Source organism: Engraulis encrasicolus, chromosome 10, assembly GCF_034702125.1.
Source record: "Engraulis encrasicolus isolate BLACKSEA-1 chromosome 10, IST_EnEncr_1.0, whole genome shotgun sequence".
Lineage (NCBI taxonomy): Eukaryota > Metazoa > Chordata > Actinopteri > Clupeiformes > Engraulidae > Engraulis > Engraulis encrasicolus.
This window is the reverse complement of record NC_085866.1, coordinates 13,877,497-13,899,418: the sequence shown is the minus strand read 5'-3', so window position 1 is coordinate 13,899,418 and position 21,922 is coordinate 13,877,497. Positions and strand designations below refer to the sequence as shown.

Sequence of the window (21,922 nt, the reverse complement as noted above, 5' to 3'; positions counted from 1 at the left end):
CTTTATTCTTATCTTGTGATTTAGTACATGTGGCTTACAATGTGATGGCATTCAAGACAAGAGAGTGTTTTTCTATCCACTTTCTCAATCTCTCCATTCCTTCTCTATTTCTCTCTCTCTCTCTCTCTCTCTCTCTCTCTCTCTCTCTCTCTCTCTCTCTCTCTCTCACAGCTGTTTCCGACGGCTATGCAGACTGTGTCTAAGAAGATAGTGCAGTCTCGGACCAACAGCACCTTGGTCGGGGTCTTCACCCTCATCCTTGTATTCATCTCTGCCTTCATTAACATGGTAGGGTGCAGATCACATTTACACACATACTCGCAAAATCACATGCACGCACGCGCACACACACACACACACACACACACACACACACACACACACACACACACACACACACACACACACACACACACACACACACACACACACACACACACACACACGGTAATGTTTCTACTGGGCCGACCGGTATTTCTTTATGGTTAAAAGTGGGTTTTTTTTACACTTATAACAAAGTTGTGCAGTGGAAAGTTGTTGGTGTCATTTGGGGTAGGGAAGGGGAAAGACAATGACATAAAATCCACCCTAAAAGGCTATGTTTGATGATGGCACCATTTTTTGCAGTTTGCCTGTGACACGGAGCGGCTGGTGGATTGCGTTGCCCGGGAGATGAACTCCTCGTCCGACCTGGTGACCCCCTGTGTCATCCACAACCTGTCGCGGACGGCGGAGGAGGGCCTGGTGCTGTGCCCCAGCAACACCCCCTCCTGCCCTTTTCCAGAGGTGAGCAGCCGAGCTCAACACACCCGCAGCAGCTGCTGATGGCACAGTGACAACACAACATGTTATTCAATTCAATTAAATTGTGTATTAGCTGATAATGGCTAGTTTATCACGATAGAAACAATAGAGGAGGAAATGCACAATATGGGGTTGCTGTGGCGCAGTGCGCTAAGCCCCCCACATTTGGACTTGCATGCCCACGGGGACCCCGGTTCGAGTCCGGCCGGGGTCATTTCCCGATCCCACCCCATCTCTCTGGTCCACTAGCTTCCTGTCACCATCTCAGACTGTCCTATCAAATAAAGGCATAAATGCCCCTAAAAGATATATTTTTTTAAAAGAGCACAATATACACTTTTCTACCACCATGGAGCCCTACTTTACACTACACTACACAACAGTCCTGCACTACACGATTACTGGAAGGAGACACAATGTACATGTGTGTGAATAAAGTCAAGTCTGCTTTATTGTCAATTTCTTCACATGCACTGGTCATACAAAGAATGGCAATTACGTTTCTTACTTTATCAGGCAGACATAGACATACTTTAGGTATAGACATACCGGTAGACAGAATAGCAGGGCTGATAGTATTCAGGCTCCATGCCTGATTTCAGGCTTGACAGAGTTTGCAAAAATAAAAACATTGCTAATAATTAGCCATTAGGTTATTCTTATTTCAGAAAGTGTTACAGGTTCAGGGTTTTCTTCTACTATCAGGCTTGAATTATGGTCATACACAGGCTATTAAATGTTTGAATAATGTGTCAAAATAGGCCTACGTTACAACGCTATGCAGTATCTTGTCGTCGTCGTTAGAGCAGGGGAAAAAGTTCAGGCTCAGGATTTTTTTTCACTATCACCCCTGGAATAGACAGACAGTACACCTACAGTTCACCTAGAGCAGTGGTTCCCAACCTTTTTCTTAAGGGACCCATGTTTTTACTATTGTAAGCTTTGGTGACCCAACCACGCGAGCGCCCGCACGAGAGTCACAAGATGCCCTCCGTTTCCTGCGAAAACTTATTTTAGTTATTTTATTCCTCAATTCGTCTTTGGTCAAATATAGAATAAATGTTTAATGTAGCACTTACAATTTGTTGCGTCTATGCATTTATTAGTTAAATGCTTTGTCTTTTATTCAACATGGGCTATATAAAACTATAAAACTATATTAAAACGAAACCCCTTAAAATCAAGAGGGCTCCGCGACCCCCTGTGGATCTTTGGCGACCCATAAGGGGGGTCCCGACCCATAGGTTGGGAACCACTGACCTAGAGTGCCTACTATACAATACACATTCAGACATTTAAAGTTCAAGGCTGGGCAACAGAAGACATACAGAGAAAATATATCACGAAAGCTATTGTTGTGCATTTTCAATGTCCTATTGTGACAATGGATGGATGTGGATGTGTTCATGTGTGCGCGTTATAAACTTAAGATGGTTTGAAGGCTACTAGTATACAATAGGTTGTGGTTGTGTATGCCCAATTGTACTGTGTGCAAAATAATACAATCAGCTAGCTGGCTGAGCACTAAAAGGAGAAAACATGCTACAATCACTTCATTTAAAATCCCATACATGTAAAAATATTTGGTATTTAGTTTTACTGCCCATTGTAAGTAAGTGGCTGTGGGAAATATTTTTATGTTTACTACCCTTCTTCTCAAGAACTTAATGGCATCTACATGACATCAGTATAGAAAGAGGGGGGCAGAGAGATCTTAATGCCATCTCTGACATCAACAGAAAGAGAGAGAGAGAGAGAGAGAGAGAGGCAGAAAGGGGGAGAGAGAGAGAGAGAGAGAGAGAGAGAGAGAGAGAGAGAGAGAGAGAGACTTTAATGGCATCTCTGACATGCAGTAAACAGACAGAGAGAGAAAGAGAGCCTCCATGTTTACAGCTACACTGTACTTTATAGTCACTGTAGTAGCCTCTGTAATGTTAAGCGCCTGTTCTCAGAAACACTGAGGACAGTGTCTTTTACAGCAGCATAGACCACAAGACCAGAGCTGTGCAGTGTTGCATTGTAGTGTGCGTGCGTGCGTGCGTGCGTGCGTGCGTGTGTGTGTGTGTGTTTGTTTGTTTGTGTGTGTTGTTGTTGTTGTTGAGACAGAAAAAGGGTACAAGACAGGTGTGCATTTCTCAAAAGGGAAGTTGTTAGCTTGTTAGCAACTTCGATAGTTGCCAATGGGAAAATGCATTGAAAACAACAAAGTAGCTAATGTAGTAAGCAACTTTGGCTCAGAGAAATGCACCCCAGAAGTATTGGTGAATATGGCCAACTGCACAGTTGCCAGTGCGAGGCTAGACAGCTGTGTTTGAGGCCTGGGAAACACACCAGGGTTGAACATTTTTTTTCCTTCAGCTTTTTTCTGGTGACAGTTTTTAAGTTTCCTCCTTTTAGTGTATATACATGTGCTGTTTCAATATGGTATATTATAGTAACACTCCACAAACCTAACCGTAACTCTAACCCTAGGAACACATACAACGCAAATTTGGCCAAGCGAAGCGAACTTCTCCATTCATTCCTATGAGGGAGGTTAAGGCAAGCAAACAGGAGCGAAGCGAAGTGAAATAATTCAACTAGAGATGCACCGGATCCTGATTTTTAGGATCCTGCCGGATACCGGATCCACTGTTTAAGATCCTGCCGGATCCGGAACCGGATACCGGATCCTACGAAAGGGTTGAAACACATAGCCAACTCGCATACGTGGGCCCTTTTTATTACGTTGGCGCAAACTATTTTTAAGACTCATTGGCTTACTGCCACACTGCCTTCAACGGCCGCTTCCAAAGGGCTTTCACTCCATGCAGCGATTGGAGTTGTGAAAGACTGACTGAAAAGCCTAGGCTACGTAAAAAGTAGAGATGCCCCAGATCCTGACTTTTAGGTAACTGCCGGATACCGGATCCACTGCTTAAGATCCTGCCGGATCCGGATAGTCTGAAAAACCCTATTATCCTGCCGGATCCGGAACCGGATCTTGGATCCTGTACATCTCTAAATTCAACCAAGTTTAATACTATGCAAATGGGGAGCGAAGTTCACGTGCGTCGGCCAATCAAATCAACAGCACAAACGTTTCATTCGATTTGATTCGCCACGAGGACCTGATGACGTTTGAGCTGTCAGAATGGAACACTGAATTTCACCTCTCTTTGCCTTGCTCGTTTCGCCTGTTATGTGTCCCAAGCACAGGAGTAGGCAATTAGCGGCCCGGGGGCCAAATCTGGCCCGCCATCAATTATATTTGGCCCGCAAGATGCAGCACATAGCAGTGCAGTGCAGTGACTGCAGTCAAGTAGACTATTTGAAAAAAAAAATGCAGACAGTTTTAGTTCCATGCCTTTGTTTGTCCTGCATTCGGAAATGTTGCACTGATAGCTAGCAGTCCTCAGCTAATGAAACACGTTATGACAATAAACAACTGCCAATTGTATACATTAGTTACGGCAGGTTGCTAAGGCAAGTCACTCTTTTTATGAGAGAGATGGCAGGATATGCAGCAGTCTGCATATTATTAGTGGCACATTATCACATTACATGAAATTAATTGCATTCATGTTAAATAACATTTATTTTCAATATAATACAAACAATGGCCTGGCCGGCCCGCGATGGCCTTGTCAGAATAATGATCGACCCGCGTCCAAACCTAATTGCCTACCACTGCCCTAGCGTAACCCTAACCCTATGGTACAATGCAAATACATAATGCTACATGCCGTGTCATACTTTGTTAAACAGTACATAATTCATTTAACTGGGACAATAACATGGAGTCTAATCAGATTTGCTTCTGTTTGGACTATCCTGTCTGTCCTATGTCACCGCTTCGTTCTTCTGCTCCTTCTGTTTACCATGTTGTTTACTCTTCCATCTCCTCCTGATCTCTCATCTCTTCATCATTTAATCTGTACCTATATTTGCATCTTTCCCATCCTCTCTCACTGCCTCCTCTCTATCATCTTCCACTCTTTATCTCTAACCATCTCTCCAACCTTGTCTCCCCATCTCTCTATCTCTCTCTCTCTCTCTCTCTCTCTCTCTCTCTCTCTCTCTCTCTATCATCTTCCCCTTTCCTATCTCTCTCCCCTTTTTCAATCTCTCTCTCTCTCTCTCTCTCTCTCTCTCTCTCTCGTTCTCTGTCCCTCTCTCACTCCCCACCTCTCTCTCCCTCCCCCACCTCTCTCTCCCTCCCCCATCTCTCCCTCCTCTCCCTCCTGCAGTATTTCAGCTACAGTGTGCTGCTGACGCTGCTGGCGTGCTCGGTGTTCCTCCAGATCAGCAGTATTGGGAAGCTGGCCCTCATGCTGCTCATGCAGCTCACCTTCCTGCTGCTCGTCGAGTGGCCACAGGTGGCGCTGTTCGACAACGCAGACCTCTTTGTCACGGCCAATGCCCTGTGAGTGAGCATCCCTACGCTACACAGCGAAGCACACAACACACACCTGACATAGCCATGATGTCACAGACACACATTTATCTCTTACATAATAACGTTATAAATCATACATTTACATGTTATGATGATATACTACTAACATGCAGTATGAATGTCAGGTACATTTCACAATATTAAAGCAGAGTTACTTCTTCAGAATTAACCTGTTTGTTGTTTCCTTAAAATTGACTTACATACATTTTCTAATGTTCTTGTTCCCATCCAGTGTTTTTAATGAATCTCTACAATGGTAAGAATCTCCAGTATATTATTGCAGTCGCTTCATATTCTCTGTTCTTTGTATTGGAGCAGGTGATTACTAAATGTGTGTGTTCTTGTCTTCTTAACAGGTCCAGTTTCAATGAAACGTCAGACCAGTGGTGAGTGTCATGTCAATTCATGAGCCTAGCACTGAAAGGAATTCCATTTCATTTGAATGAATAGTTGGATCTGTTTAGAACTGTTTTAAATCTTTGTTTTTCTTTTTTTGTGCTACATCCTTATGCAGCCTGCATGTTCGTTAACACAGAGCCTGGGTTGTGACTACAGAAGAGTTTTGCAGAAAATTTGCTTTTTGAGGGGTTGGGGATGGGGGTTTAAGTTTTCCATGCCATGACATAATGTACTGCCATGACATTTTGTTAAAAGATAGTATGTTTTACAAATTGGCATATTGTGCATATACAAATGGAAATTACTTGGGTGAAGTTTCTACAAGCTTACCATAGAGATACAACATTTTCTTGTACAAAAAAGTACCACCGACCGTATACCCTTATTTTTCATCAGAGTGTATTTTCTTTTATTATATTATTTTTTAAATGGTTTACCGTCTTTTAAATGGTTTTACCGTCTTTTTGTTCTTCCAGTCCTTACAGTGTGACCAAAGTGTCTCTTAAAGTCATGACCCCGGTGATCCTGACGGTGTTCGTGCTGGCACTGTACCTCCATGCCCAGCAGGTGGAGTCCACCGCACGCCTGGACTTCCTCTGGAAGCTACAGGTACAGCAGCAGCAGTAGCAGCAGCAGCAGCAGTTAGACTTTCTCCTTCATGCATATGCACAAACGGGTCAAAGATGTCAAACATGTCCTTCAGCGCAACGGATACTTTTGCTTACTGTAAATACAATAAAATATATATTTTTTTTAAATTACTTTTTGGCTTGGCTTTCATGCATTCACTTTTCATTTTTTTTTGTTGAAATTTCATGTTTTTCACAGTTACAGTAAGCAAAAGCATCTGTCAGCACTGAAGGACAGTGTCATGTTGGACGTCTTTGACCCAAACACATTGCATAGGCACAACTTACAGGGCTTTAAATGTACACCAGCCAACTGGCCAAATGCTGGTGAAATGTCAGGTTGATCTGGTATGTCTGTGTCTGCGTGGGAAAGTAAGAAACGTAATTTCAATTCTTTGTATGGCCAGTGCATGTAAAGAAATTGACAATTTAAAGCCGACTTGACTTGACTAGAATATAACAACTTACTAGCCATTTATATTATCCAATTAGTGAGTGTGTGTTTGGCTAGTGAGATTATCATCTACTAGCCATTTTGGCTGGTGAAGTTAATTCAAAGCCCTAGGCACAAATGCCGACCATGCACATGCATAATGGGAACACTGATGATGGGCTAGACCCGAAACGTTTGTCCCTTGTCTGTCGGTTTTATTGACTTTTTTCGGCTTTGTTTAATACAGTTTTTGATTTTGCATTCAGCTCCAGTGTGCGACTCCTTTCTTCCTTTTCATTATACTGCCCTTGGAATTACGCACCGAGCGAAACGCACAGGATAAGACATTGGCGCGGACGCCACCCCACCATTACCATGCATAATGATATGCAGACAACCTGTTGCATTAATGGTGCTAACTGCAACAGGTGTGGCAGCAGAGCTCTCACAAGGCCTAAGCACCTCGGGTGTCGGCCATCATGATATACACACACTGAAAAAGAGAGAGACACTCTGGCCATTTCTCAAAGTCTAGTGTGCACCCTTCCAAGTGTATCAGCCTTCGTAATCACGCCCAGTGATTGGATACTCTTTGGTGAACTCTGCAGAGTATCCAATCACTGGGCATGACTAATTAGGCTGACACACTTCCAAGGTTCATACACTTAACATTGAGAAATATCCTCTATGTGCAAGTCAAGCGAGTTCCTCCCATCCTTTCCTTGTGACGCAAGGCTCAACGTCATTCATTATCAAAGTTTGATTCAATACGTCGCAACGGCACTATTCAGAGGTCATTATTTACATTTGCAGTCGGGATGTTAAATGGGGGGAAAGCCCTCCCATACGATAGTTGCTCTGCCTTTATTGACAACCGGGAAACTTAAAGCGATGGTTCGGAGTAGAATCACCCTAATGCCATTTGAACCGTGACACCCATCCACCTTTACACCCGAAGTGTTTTCTGCCGCAGGCTTACATCAACAGAGTTGCCGTGTTATTCGATGTTTATTCCGGATAGCTTGACTCAAGCGCATATGGATCCTGGGCACCGTCTCCAAACTTTCCCCACAAAAATAACATGTCATGACACCAAACTTCTACAGTATAACAAATGTGGTTTGTACTCACAAAAAGATGAATTTGAAACTTTGTACATAGTCCAGGAGTTTATTAGTAACAACACACGAGACGATTAGCTTTTCTGCTGCTAAACATCCGTCGACGTCACTTCCTCCAGCTGGGACTGTCCACAGCATGGCATAATATTGCCGGAAGCGATTGCCGACACATAGCCAGATAGCTAAGGACTGGACCATTTTTTGCTGCCATTAAAATACACAAGAATGGAAGAATACACTGCCAGCATGGAACGTGAGGATGACTCTCGCGATTTTGAAGGAAATCCATATTTATTCGAACCCGAATATATGGACAAGGAACTGGCTGGACGAGGAAGTGACGTCGACGGATGTTTAGCAGCAGAAAAGCTAATTGTCTCGTGTGTTGTTACTAATAAACTCCTGGACTATGTACAAAGTTTCAAATTCATCTTTTTGTGAGTACAAACCACATTTGTTATACTGTAGAAGTTTGGTGTCATGACATGTTATTTTTGTGGGCAACTCAGTTGATGTAAGCCTGCGGCAGAAAACACTTCGGGTGTAAAGGTGGATGGGTGTCACGGTTCAAATGGCATTAGGGTGATTCTACTCCGAAACATCGCTTTAATTATTTTCTCCAGGGGGGCGGGATGATACCAAGACATTAGGCCACAAGCAACAGGCAAAGACGAGACAAACTAGTTTGACTTTCACCCCCTGCCTCTTGTCTTTAAAATGCATACACTCACTCTCCCCCAGAGCCATACAGGAGGAGAGTCGGGCAATCTCCACTGTGTCCTAGGGCCGAATTAGCAAAATTAGCTGTTTAGCATCTCAGAACTGCTTAGCATTGCGAATGTTAGTGCCTAGAAGTGGGCGTAGCACACAGCAAATGCAATGCGATGCAATGCAGGGAATATGACAAGACTTGCTGTTCGTAGTAATAACTTCAGATAAACATCACAGATGGTAAAACTGTTGTGATTATCATTACTGAGACAGTTGATAGTTCATATATTTGTGGTGATTACCCCGCAGTATAGTTCGTTAGTCCTTATTTTTGGCTTTTTACATGGTGGTTCTATGTTGAGTCTATGGAAAGACAGCCGCTTTAGGCACAACCTCGATCTCGCTGAAAGGCGGGGTTGCAATTTATTTCCTGGTCCTCCATTTGCGTAACTCTCCTCCTGTATGGCTCTGCTCTGCCCCCTTCAGACACCCTCCCTGGTTTGTGGACAGTGTAGTAGAGAATCGTCCCTTAACAGCTCCTCAATCTTTTCATACCTCTAGTCAAGTCAAGTAGGCTTTATTGTCAAATTCTATGCTTGCACTGGTCATACAAGGATTTCAAATCATGTTTCTTACTTTTCCATGCAGACATAGACAAACTCTAATCGTCCATGCCACCTCTCCCCACCCCTCTTCTTCCTCCTCATCCTCCCTTCCTCCCCTACCTCTCTCCACCCCTCTTCCTCCTCCTCCTCCTCCCCTCCCCCCCACCTCTCTCCACCCCTCTTCATCTTCCTCATCCTCTTCTCCTCCCCCCCTCTCCCTCCCAAGGCGACAGAGGAGAAGGAGGAGATGGAGGAGCTGCAGGCGTATAACCGGCGCCTCCTCCACAACATCCTGCCCAAAGACGTGGCGGCCCACTTCCTGCAGCGGGAGCGGCGTAACGACGAGCTCTACTACCAGTCGTGCGAGTGCGTGGCCGTCATGTTCGCCTCCATCAGCAACTTCTCCGAGTTCTACGTGGAGCTGGAGGCCAACAACGAGGGAGTCGAGTGCCTCAGGCTCCTCAACGAGATCATCGCAGACTTCGATGAAGTACGAAGCAATGCCAGTATTCTTCTATATGTTCTATACGCTGTGTGTATGTGTGTGTGTGTGCGTGCGTGTGTGTGTGTGTGTGTGTGTGTGTGTGTGTGTGTGTGTGTGTGTGTGTGTGTGTTGCAGGACTGGTCGGCGGTGGAGTGGACAGAGAGATGAACGAAACTTGTTTCCAAAAATAGAGCTCTTTTTATTTTTTCTTCTTTTCTAAAACTTTTCTTCAGGTGCAAATATTTACAGTGTACAAAAATAAAGTTGAAAAATGCAGAACATAAACTAATCAAAACAAAATATCAAAAATGCAAAATAAACAGGCTTCAAGTTTGCCAGGCTAAATCAAAATAAATGACCCTGAACAGAACTTCTATACTGCCAAACGCACAATACCTTTCACCAAGACGTCCTAACCACAACTGACGCTCTGAGGCCTCTACTGAGTTTCTATACTCGTAGCCCCTCCCCACAGATGAGCCCAGTTGCCAAAATAAATCAATTAACAAAATAACAAAAATCTAAATGGAAAATAACAACAGAAAAGAATGAACACAAAATACATAAACACCCAAAATAATTTTCAGTAAACCAAATCCCTCCAACACATCATAAAAATACATTTTCCCCAAAACCGGTTAAACACCCCCGCTAAAATGGTATGCGCCGCCCAGAGCGCGCGCACCCCCCAATATCTACACAGTAGCCCAGTCCCTCGGTTTCGTCCGAGAAGGAGGAAGTGTTTGGTATGCTGCTGGTGAGTCTACAGAAATCGGATGTGTTTGTAAAGTTTCCTTAAACATTAAATTGCAAAAACGGTTGTATGTGTAAGTGTGTTTTGTTACCGGTACATGTTATGTTAACAGATGAATGAATGTTTGTGAACAATGGCGCGTGTTGAAACGCGAGTGGTGAAACAATGACAAACGCTACCAAAATGCTGGTTGGCCACCCCTGCACTCGGTAAACAATGCTAATGAAATGCTATGGCAAATAGTGAAGTGTGGAATGATTAAACCGGGTAACCAGACAGAAAACGGGAATGGAAATGAAGTGCTACTCACTGCAGTAGGACAGCTGATGTTTAAAAATGCCGGCAGATAGCTGCCTATGCGCCTATGCGCTTGCGTGAATAACCAGGTGTCAGTGATTGGGCGTAAGCGTCACGGTTCTCTCCGTGACAGTGTGTGTCTCAGGCTCCTCAACAAGATCATCGCAGATTTAGATGAAGTGAGTCACATTCAAGGGACAAACTTCCAGTCAAAGTAATCAAGCCAGTTTTTTCTGTCATGGCGGGGGCTGGCTTCTGAAGCAGACTTTCAGGCTCCGGAAGTTTGAAAATCCCAACTCAAATGTTATAAAAGAATATACATCTCTAACAAGGAGCGACAGTCAGGTCTTTTATGGGAAACAGTCAATAGGGGGCGTTTTGAGTCAGTTTTGAGTCAAATCCGCCATTCTGGAATGAACAGGTAGTCACGTACGCCACTCTGTTATGACCAGTAGCCATAGCAACGTTCTTTGGCCATAGGAAAGACCGCGAATCTAATGCTAATTTTAGCACAATATGGCTAGCTACTCTGGCAACTTAAGCCTTATAGATAATTAAGTTCTGCACTGATTGTGCTGAAAAAACACATGAGATGGTATAAGCATTTTAACTGAAGAATTTCTGATAGTTATAAAGATGTAGTTTTACCGTATTATGTATTTTTAAGAGGAAACAGTTTTGTAGGTTTTTAACCAATGTTACGTAAAAACAAGGCGTCACGTCAACCACCCTTATACAGTTGGTCACAATACAAAACCCAGAGCCAATACAAGCTGGGCCCATAAGACATGAAAAACGTAGAGGATTGTTCTACTAATATTAACAAATCAAAATAAGCTTTATACTACATGTAACATGCTCAACTCAACAAAAATAAAAAGAAACTGGGTGCTGCTCATTCCATAAGAAATATTCAAAATAAAGGAGACAGGACCGCACTCTGTGTACTTGCTTGCCCCAGTGCTGTCCTGTGTCCTTTATTTCTACTACCTGTGGAGCAGCAGGTTGCCACAGCAGCTGAGGGTGTAAGTGGGTGTAATGTATCTGTTAATGTTCCAGTCAGGTAATGTTTTGTTTAGCCCTTCAATTGGCAAAATGGTGTTTACTTTGGAGTTGAGTCAAGATCAAACCTGATAAAACCAGATTCATCACCAGTCATACTATATAAGGGTAAGAACTGCACTGTCATAGTGAACGAATCAACATCTCAGACATGGCCAGTGTCATTTGCTTCTGACTTGGTCATAAACTGTACAGTATATAGAGAGCAAATAAACCGTCAGACTTGTTTTCAGCCGAAACGTCACCAAAAAAAAAAAAAATGAGGGGGAGCAGAAAAATCCTGGTAGGTTGTCCTGTTCCTAGGTCAGATGTTTGGATGTGTGGACTTTCACCTGCTCCTTTATCTTCTATTTCAGAAGACACCACACATATTCTCTCCACCATGAATTCACCCTGCTTCCCTCAGGCCGACGCTTCAGGACATTAAACTGCAGACTAAACAAATATAAGAACTCCTTTGTCCCAACTGCCATAAGACTGCGTAGCCTCTTACTGCAGATGGGATCGGCGGCGGGCCTATTCACTATTTGCTGAAAATACTCAATTACATCGTAAAAACATTGCTATGACAGTGCCGAGAGCCTTAAGTAACAGCTTAAGACAGACATTACAATTTTGGTGACAGTAAGGTTATGACATAGGTGCTGCGCTATGGGGTTAATGACAGATAGACATGCCATACTCAAGCAGTGTACCGTTCAATATTTCTCTTTGTTTTCTATGTTTTTATGTTTCTATGTTATGTTGTATGAATGTATGCTAGGTATATGAGTACTGTATACAATGCAGTGGGTAAAGCCCAAGACAAATTTCTCCTTGGGGACAATAAAGTACACTCTCTACTCTCCAGATCATCAGTGAGGAGAAGTATCGGCAGCTAGAGAAGATCAAGACCATCGGCAGCACCTACATGGCAGCCTCGGGCCTCAACGACTCCACCTACGACAAGGAGGGCCGCTCGCACATCACCGCCCTGGCCGACTACGCCATGCGCCTGCGCGAACAGATGGCCCACATCAACGAGCATTCCTTCAACAACTTCCAGATGAAGATCGGTCAGTTGCTTATAATGTTAAAAACTTGAAGTGTCTTAACATAATTTTAGTTAATGTGGTGCTTACCTCCTACAATGTGTTTGAACTTGTTTTACAAGCCCTTGGTGATCAACGTCACCGTCTTCACACATCTGCCATAGGGAAATACACTCTCAGACTAGAGCTGTGCTGTGATGAGATATTTACATGACCGGTTTAGTGTTGATCTGTCAGCAAGAAATAGCCGTATTGGTATTTAAGGTGCACTGTGCAGGAAATTGTCAAAAAAGGTACTGCAACTATGCTGCTCATTGAAACTGGGTTGCCTATTTCCAAATTTGATATTTTCATGAAAGTGTACTAAGTAATAAACTGATATTTTCTAGTATGGCCCAAGTACAGTCATTTTTGCAGCTAAAAATGTCTATTTCTGGAAATTCAAAATGGCGGACCATGGAGAAGATCCCCCTTTTCATGTATGAAAAGTGCAATTTTCCCAGTCATAATGAATACTTGGAATTTGATGGTGGTGGTAAGTATTCATGCAAAAGGTAACATTAGTGAATGGGTAGCATGAAGTCTGGAAATAAACAACTAAAATTCCTACACAGTGCACCTTTAAATAACCCCGATGCAGATATGATAGAAGCTGCTGGCCAGTCATCATAAATAATATGAGATCTTCAACAGCAGTCTCAGATGTCTGCTGCAACCTGAGTCATGTCTGTTGAGCAGGCAGACAGATTTGAATTTTAAATGATGCTTGCTGATGTTGTGTCTCAGGTCACATTAAACTAAAGGATCGGGAAATGACCTCGGGCCGGTGTTAACAGTCAATGCCCTAGCTGTTTGAGCCACGGCCCAGGCCAAAGGAAACGTGTTTGACATGATATATGCTGGCATTGGTATTTTTACATATTTTATATATATTTTATACATATTTTATTTTATATTTTCAATCCTAATACTAGTGCCTACATCATACCAATAAAGGGCTTGTTAGTTGTTACCCTATATGTAGTTTTCTTTTTTTAAATATGCGCTCAGTTATGTTCTTATCTTAAAAGACTCTTGAAAGGAGATATGTTCATCTAAAGTTCCTCTATGAGGATTGGGTAAGCTGATATGGTATGTTTGTTGTTTGGGCTGCAGTTCATTAACCTGGTGACACCATCCTATGTACTCCACCCAAAGATTTTGGCTTTGAATGGCGAAACCCTCCTAGCTCGGTTCACTCACCGTTCAGCCAATTAGCAAACACTTGAGATTGGTGACGCAGAGCTCACCCTCGAAATCCGTTACTGATTGGTTAAGTTAACACTATTTACACTTTTGTTTTGTTATTTGTTTGCTTTTGCGACACTATATCGTAACAGTCATGCTAATAAAGCACAAGAGGGGTTTTAATTTGAATTGAAAACTCAAATGAATTGGAAAGGTAGAGCAAAATCAAACCATCTCCCACCCCCCTCGGAGATGGATTCTTCTTAGCTTTGCAGCAGTCGGCTTCGCCCAGGCCAGCAGTTCATCACTGCTGGTGAATCTCAAGGTAGCATCTATCATGTTATCAAGAGTTTAGTTGTAATCAACAGGACTCCCTGTAGCTTGAGAGACGTTTTGTTCAACATGTGAAGAACTTCCTCAGTTGCCTGATTGATGGAATGGGGAACACCTAGTAGCTGTACTTCTCACACCTTCCCAAATGTTGTTTCAGGTCTAAACATCGGGCCAGTGGTCGCTGGTGTTATCGGGGCAAGAAAACCTCAGTACGACATATGGGGCAACACTGTCAACGTAGCCTCTCGCATGGACAGCACAGGGGTTCCCGACCGGATTCAGGTATGGAAAGAATGGAGGCTTTCTACAGAATTCATGATAAAGCCAAGGTACTTTAGACTACATGGGGTTTGCTGATCATTTGCCCCCTACTCAGGGTTAACTTTGCCTGGCCTGTAAACATTCCACATTCCATATCTCTATCTAGGGCTCTAAATTAGCACCAGACAACTGGCCAAATGCTGATTACCTCTGCTAAGGAGGTTATGTTTTCAGTCGTGTTGGTTTGTCTGTTTGTTTGTCTGTTTGTTAACAGGATAACTCAAAAAATGTATAAACGAATTTGGCCAAAACTTTGTGGAGTTGTCGGAAATGACCCAAGTAACAACTGATTAAATTCTGGTGGTGATCTGGATCACGAACCGGAACCAAGATTTTAAAAAAGAATTATTCACCACTGCTAGCCTAGAAATGTAGACGCCCCTACTGAAAGCAAATTGAATTTCAGACAGGGCAAATTTTGACATTCCAGTTTCCAACTCCACAAAAAGAAGGCAGAAAACTCAAAATAAATAGGATGTAACATAGTCAAATGTTCTATCAAACAGCTTCCTTGGCGCAGGTCTGCACTCTCTGAGTGCATTTCTAGTTAAATCTTCTAGCCACTTTGGCTGGTGATTTAAAGTTAATTTGGAGACTTGTCGCTATCACAGCAAAAGAAAAAAAATGATTATATCCATTTTGCACATTTTGGGCACTTGGGCTGTCATGGGTAAGCAGTTATGGTGACAGACTTGTAGCCCTAAAGGTTGCCAGTTCGACTGCGGACCGCCAGGTTGGTGGCGTAATTAACCAGTACTCTCTCCCATCCTCCTCCATGACTGATGTACCCTGAGCATAGTAATGTCCCATTGCACTGCTCCCTTGGGGCTGCCCCCTTGTACGGGTGAGGCATAAGTGTAACTTCATTGTGTGCGGTGTGCACTTGTGTGCCTGTGGAGTGCTGTGTCACAATGACAGTGGGAATTTGAATTTCCTAGGTGGGCTTTCACTTAACTTCACGTTCACATTTTGTGAATGAAATGCAATGTAATGTAATAATGTACTGCACTTGTTGTTCTGTATATTTCCTGTGCACTTTGTATCTGCTAGCGATGTTGGCTATGATTTATGTCCTCTTTTGGAAGTTGCTTTGGTTAGAAAGTGTCTGCCAAATGTAATGTAATGTAATGTAATAACAGAGAGAGTAGAGAGAGAGAGGTTCCGTTGGCCCATTGTTTCCGGGTTCTATTATTGCAAGGGGGAGGGGGGAGAAATCCCCCTTTAGGCAGACCTAGGCAGACCTAAGGACTGTTCTATTCAATGCTAGGAGTATTATGACACGCCCCTTTAGGCAGACCGGAACCTGGTCATGTTAGGTGCCCATAGCAACCTATTACATTGGCATATCTCTACATACTTAAAGAATCTCTGGTAATAATGTGTTGCAGGTGACCACGGACATGCACCAGGTGCTGGACAAGAAAGGCTACAGTCTGGAGTACCGCGGTGTGGTGAAGGTCAAGGGCAAGGGAGAGATGACCACCTACTTTCTCAACGCCGGGCCTTCCAAGAGTTAGCACCGGCTAGCTAGCGGTCGCCACACTTACTTACTTACCATGAAAGCAGATTTTCATCCGCTCTCCTAGCCATCCCCAAGGCTAAAGTCAAGGGTTGGTGTTGGTGGAGGAAGAGCTAATCGAAAACCTACCCCACTCCCACACCACACCACAGCCCAAATGTCAAAACCTGTAGCCATGCCACCACTTGAAGGGAAAAAAAGAAGAAGAAAAGAAACAGAAATTGATGAAAACAAAAGAAGTGAAAGAAAGGACGATGAGACAATGCTGTTGAGAGGGGAAAGCTGTCGTGTCGTAGCTCACCAGTGGGGGGCAGACACATCCAAGGACGATTGTTATGTAGTTTTTAAAAGTCGCTCTCTCAGGCTTTTTGAAAGATGCAAAGTCTGTTTATTTAACTTAAAAAGGCCTTCAGCCGATGAAGAAAAATGCTGTACATAAGGCTTTTTTTTCTCTCTCTCGACTATTTTTGTGCGGCATCCATTTTTTTCACCATGTTTTCTTGTTTCGTTTTCTTTTTATTTTGGATTATGACTACAGGTACTTGTTTACTGCAAATTTTTCATAATTCCTTATTTATTTTAAAAAATCTTGATGTTTTGTGCAAAAAATCTTTTATGGGGAAAACATTTGAAGAAACACGTGCACATATATACAGTACATAATGAGTATGTACAGATGTATATGTGTATTTAAAGTATTTAGAGATATATGTATAAATTGAAGAGAAAATAATATCGACCAAAGACCAAAGTATTTAACAGAAATCTAAATGACGTGTCGGTTTTGCGCCTGCGCGACTTCACAGATGTTTGGAATTGAAGTGTATGCCCTGTGATCTCTCTCCTCCCCTGTGTTTAGTTCCCTCACTTTTGTTGCTCGTTACGGCCACAGCAATGTCTTCATTGATGGTTGACGGAGTATTATATACTTAAATGCTTGAAACACCTCAACATTATTTGTGTTCCAAGCTTTTAGGCATTGGAAGCCTTTAAAAAGGAAGCTGGATGATTTTTTTTGTTGTTGGTTTTTTTTTTTCGTTGGAGGAGGAGAAGGGTGTTTTTTGTCCATCCATATATTCTCCACACTCTTCTTGGTTGGATAGAGGAGTGACAACCGTCCGTGTCTCGGCCACATGTGGGGAGCGTACCGTACATCAAGGTCTGGAGCCTACCAGGAGGCAGGGACCTCGGGCAGGACCAGACCTCCAGCACCCCTACTGGGGCCAGGGTGGCAGGAGACCAGGGCACCTTCCTCCATGGACCTTTGACTGGGCACGTCCAGTAACACATCTCCAGTCAGTCCTCCAGTCTGTCACGTTCCATCTGGAATCTCCTCTTCTTCTTCTTTTTTGGCTACAAAAATTCAACTAACATTGCGAGTGAAACGAGCGCAAGAGAAATAGACCGTACTGAGACACGGGGAGTGAAGACAGCCACGGTATTGGATATAATGGTACCACACAGTTTGTTGCATTTGAATTCCTATAAGAGAGACTTCTTTTTCTAAAAAAGAAAGAAATATATAAGAAATCTATAAATTATGACTGAATACTGTGCTTTGTTATCTTGAAGGGGCATATCTCTTTTCACTGTGAGGTTTCTATGATACGACAAAACTGCTTTCTTGCCAAACCTAACTGCTCTAAAGCATGTCTGATTGTGGTATCTTCAGCATTTTGTTTGTTTTGTTTGTTTGTTTGTTTTGAGTTTTCAATGTCGGGTATTTTGTATCATCTCTGTATTCATTATTTTTGACTTCTTCTTATGGTTGTTATTATGCATTGATGATTACGATTCCATTCCATGGTGAAGGCAGGAACAAAAGGGGGCCGGAGCGCTACCGATATGCTTAGCTAATAAGCCCAAGCTCACATGGTACCAACTGATCAACTCCCAAGAGTCAAGAGTCCAGTTGAACAGTATTTTTTAAGCCCCAGACGTCTGTCCTCCCTGGCACACACCACACACACACAAAGAGAAGAGAAAAAAAAATATCAAGCATGTTTCCTTGCATGATTTTAATCACGCATTTTGTTTTCTTCTAAATAAGGCCACCAGGAGAGTTGATAGCTTTTCTGACCTGAAGGGTATTTTTTTTTTTGTGATGAGGAAAACAAAACAAAATGCTGCTATCTTAACTTATGGCAGCATGCGGCTTCTTGTTAAGACACTAAAACACAGAGTGATGTTTTTGGGAAGAGCTGTAGTGGTCTGTCCGTCACTGAGATGGTGGTGGTGGTGAGCTGTCGGCAGCGGCGCTGCATGTGTGCGACGAGATGGATTTGCCTTAAATGATCAGCGCCCCTCATTGAGGGATGTCAACAGTGCCTCCCTGCCAGGAAGAGAGAGAGAGAGAGAGACGTCCAGAGAGAGATGGAGCGACAGATAAAGAGAGGAAGGGGAAAAGAAGTATTGTCTCCTGCCAGAGTGTGCGTATTACAACAGCTTAATGGCTGTAAGCTACCACAGAGCATTTGTTCTTGCACTGGGAGAATATTACTGTATAGGCTTTTTTTGGTTGTTGTTCGTTTTGGTTTTTTGCTCTGTTTACTTCTTTTGACTGTTTGTTTGTATTTGGTTTTTTTTTGTTTTTATGTTTTTTTAATCAGCCCACCCTACCGCATCTCGTGACAGCTCCACCTCACTTCACTTCACTGGCTAATCGTGACCGTTGATCAAGTTTGTACCAAACGGACGCGGCGGGCGGCTTGTGCCTTTGCCACTCCGTTACACCACCAGTGTTGCTGAGGGAGGACACTGCTGTGCTGTGGACCATCAGACCTTGCAAGGGCCACAAAGCACATTTACACACAAGCACTGTGGGGAGGTCACAGGTTAGCATTGAGGGGGTTTCATGACCTTGAGCTGAGACGAGGGGAAGGGGGGGGGGGGGTTTAAAAGAAAGATTTGATGAAGTATTTTACGACTACTGAAGAAACACACTGGGGCCTCTGTGTCTACGTAGATCGGGCATGAAGAACCCTGATCATCTTTTCTTTTCCTTTTTTTTCATTTGTTTTGCTTTGCTTTGTTTTGTTTTTCTCCTTTACTTTAGTCAAAGGACTAGAAAAGGGATAAGCATTTCAACTTTTTTTGCAGATGAAAGTTGAAAAAAAAAAAGACTGACAACCATAACATTTCCCCTTGAAGAAAAAAAAATAAAAGTGTCTGTTTTAATTTTGTTTTTCATCTAACGAGTATCCTTCTCTCTGTGTGCGTACCCTTTCCCCCACCCCATCAGGTCCACACACTTGTCTACTTTCTCATTTTCTTGTTGCAAGCAAATGATTTGTTTTGGCTCTATGCACATATAGCTGGCTGCTGGGTTTAGCGGTTAGTTAGGTGGCTCTGGTCTAGTGTCCATTTTTTTTTGTTCCAGTGGAGGAGGAGTAACAGAAGAAGCCTAACTTAGACACACTGGGCCCTTAAATATTTCACACGCTGCATTGAGGTGGGTGTACCTGTTGACAGTCTCCCTTGCAGTCGCTGTAATGAAGACGCCATCTCCGCCCCATTACCCATCAACTCCTTTACATACAGCTCATTTCGCATTGTCCACAGGACAAAGCAAGAAAGAAAAGAGACAGTGAAATTAAATATACCAACTTCTCAGCCACTTTATTTGTTGACTAGATATTGGTATCAATCTTTCATACTTTAATTCATTATACTTTTAACTGACGTGGAACTCCAAAATTCTTCTACCCCTTCACGTGTGGTCCTAGGCAAGGTCACTTTATACAGGCAGTTTAAAACAGGTAGTCACAAAAAAAACAATGAGCCAATGTCATTACAGTTTGACAAATAGTGATACATAAATAATTGATAAAGGTGCAAGGTAGAAAAATATAACTGAATGTATTTCTGCTATTATGTAGAGTGATTTATTGACCATTTATACATTCATTTTTGAGTTGTTAAGCTCAAAACAAGCTGAACTCCCGGTTAGTCATTGACATATCCATGACGAATCTGAGGAGCAAGAAGAATGCATTGTGAACTTGAATGTGTTGACTCTTTTCAAGGTCATTTAGTTAAGCTTTAAAACATGTATCAAGGTGCTGTTCCATATTGGCACTGTAAAATGTAAGAATCTGCATTTGGAAGAAAGTGGTATGAAATCTAACCACCTGTCATTGAGGCATGTGATTATCGGGGGCTGCCTCATCCAAGTGTTAAGATTAAAAATAGTACAAGGCACCCTTTTCTTTCAATGCAGACTACATGCAGAGTTGTGCAAATGCTACTGCCAAAAGGGAACCATTCAAGATAAAAGAATAAAAATAGAATACTGTTCCCTTTTTAGGACAGACTCTTACCTGGTCATCTCACTGTGCCTGCGGGGGAACCTGCGAATCCTTCTCCACTGGTCAGAATTGGGCAACAGCCATCCGTAATGTTGGATGTCAGTCATGGGCATTACATACACCTGATTAGGAGCTGTTCAACAATAAAACAGAACATGTACATGTAGGTGGCACAACCGTGTTTTGTACACATGGGACTGTCACATACAGTATAACGTGATTTCAAACTGATTTCAAAGTGCATGTGCGCAGCTGGCTGTAAATTGACTTTTTTCATCATCCGCCCAAAATGGTTTGAACATGTCAATCCTACTAGCTAAACGTATACAAACTAATGGGTCAAAGTGGCTGGTAAGTTTTCTTTTCTACTAACTAGCCAACCTGAATTGTCACCAGCATTTGGCCGGTTGGCAGGTGCTAATTTAGAGCCCTGTGTGATGGTTTGGTTTTCCCGTGGGCCGTGGGAGTACGTTACTTACATCTCGGTGTCTTGTGACGTTTCAGCATTTCCCTGTAGCCCAGATGGCTGCCCCGGTGCAGGTCGGAGCTGTAGGGGAGAGTCTGGGGCTGGTTGTAGACAGTGCATGTGTCGCTGCAGGATGGTCTCCTCGCGGGGCAGATAGGGGGCAATGCCAGCACACTGCCAGGACCTGCTCCACATCACATTAAATGTGGTTTATGTTCAATTATTGGTTAGGGGGTTGGTTTAGAAAAGAATTTGAGGAAGAATAAGAATGTGATGTCATTATAAAGAGTAGAATGAAATTTAAAGATGCTCCTTCAACAAAAGTATAGCCTAATAAAACACATTTTAAAAATAAACTAGGCTACTACATATGAAATGCTATAATTCTATACAATAGAAATATTTAAACCCACTGGAGGTACTCAGGCAGACACATACAACAGTAAAGGTGTAATGAGAATATATTTGAGAATGATAGCAGCGTTACAAGTGGTAGACGTGACGACTATAGGCATTACAGGAAAAAAAGACAAGCCTACATTGAGATAGTATTAGGCCTATACATAATTGTCTACAAACACGTATACATTATAAACACATTATAAGCTCCTCTCCTCACTCATGCTAATCTTCAGGAAACGCCACTTGCCTAAGTAACTATCACCTTGTACTGCCACAGCTAAATTGTACAAAAAAAATGCATCAAACTTTACCTTCGGTGTTTTTAGATAGCATTCGATCCCTAATAGGATTTTGGTATCCACAGTTAGTCACGCCGAAAAATGCCATCACTGTCCACTGAGCCAAATAACGTGGTGACTGAGCTGTGTCAGAACAGTATCTCTGGCTGTGTTCTCCACCCCGACAAGGTACTGAAATCTCACATTCTGTTTAGGTCGTAACTATGGTTACTACACACGCTCCTTTGTTTTAGGGCGCGGAATCGGATAGAATATTAGAATACATTGTTGCAATCTAGAA

At 42.8% G+C, this 21,922-nt stretch overlaps 2 protein-coding genes across 3 annotated transcripts in view; one reads left to right on the top strand and one right to left on the bottom strand.

The window, feature by feature from the left end:
• The window catches only part of adcy6a (adenylate cyclase 6a), a 115,928-nt gene extending 96,583 nt beyond the window's left edge, over window positions 1–19,345 (top strand). Inside the window, exons 15-24 of one of the 2 annotated variants that reach the window (XM_063208107.1) lie at window positions 172–288; window positions 628–786; window positions 5,034–5,209; window positions 5,475–5,498; window positions 5,599–5,628; window positions 6,118–6,250; window positions 9,367–9,630; window positions 12,588–12,792; window positions 14,486–14,610; window positions 16,038–19,345. In XM_063208107.1, coding sequence (XP_063064177.1) covers window positions 172–288; window positions 628–786; window positions 5,034–5,209; window positions 5,475–5,498; window positions 5,599–5,628; window positions 6,118–6,250; window positions 9,367–9,630; window positions 12,588–12,792; window positions 14,486–14,610; window positions 16,038–16,166 — 1,362 coding nt within the window. In that variant the 3' untranslated portion in view covers window positions 16,167–19,345. The remainder of the gene's footprint in view (window positions 1–171; window positions 289–627; window positions 787–5,033; window positions 5,210–5,474; window positions 5,499–5,598; window positions 5,629–6,117; window positions 6,251–9,366; window positions 9,631–12,587; window positions 12,793–14,485; window positions 14,611–16,037) is intronic. The other variant, XM_063208108.1, reaches the window with a different exon arrangement.
• Window positions 19,346–20,036: 691 nt separating this feature from the next.
• Window positions 20,037–21,827, bottom strand: LOC134457588 (sperm microtubule inner protein 11-like). The gene is made up of 4 exons (XM_063209593.1): window positions 21,655–21,827; window positions 20,955–21,125; window positions 20,488–20,608; window positions 20,037–20,140 (listed from the first exon to the last, which is right to left on the bottom strand). The coding sequence occupies exons 1-4, from the start codon at window positions 21,728–21,730 to the stop codon at window positions 20,092–20,094; spliced, it is 417 nt and encodes a 138-aa protein (XP_063065663.1). The 5' UTR covers window positions 21,731–21,827; the 3' UTR covers window positions 20,037–20,091.
• Window positions 21,828–21,922: the final 95 nt, after the last annotated feature.

Bases quoted from the DNA above. Each gene is read 5' to 3' on its own strand.
- LOC134457588 (XM_063209593.1), bottom strand. From the start codon at position 21,730: ATGGCATTTTTCGGCGTGACTAACTGTGGATACCAAAATCCTATTAGG. The intron at 21,126-21,654 runs GTAAAGTTTGAT...GATGTGGAGCAG, and splicing joins GCTATCTAAAAACACCGAAG to GTCCTGGCAGTGTGCTGGCA. The intron at 20,609-20,954 runs GTAAGTAACGTA...ATTGTTGAACAG, and splicing joins ACGTCACAAGACACCGAGAT to CTCCTAATCAGGTGTATGTA.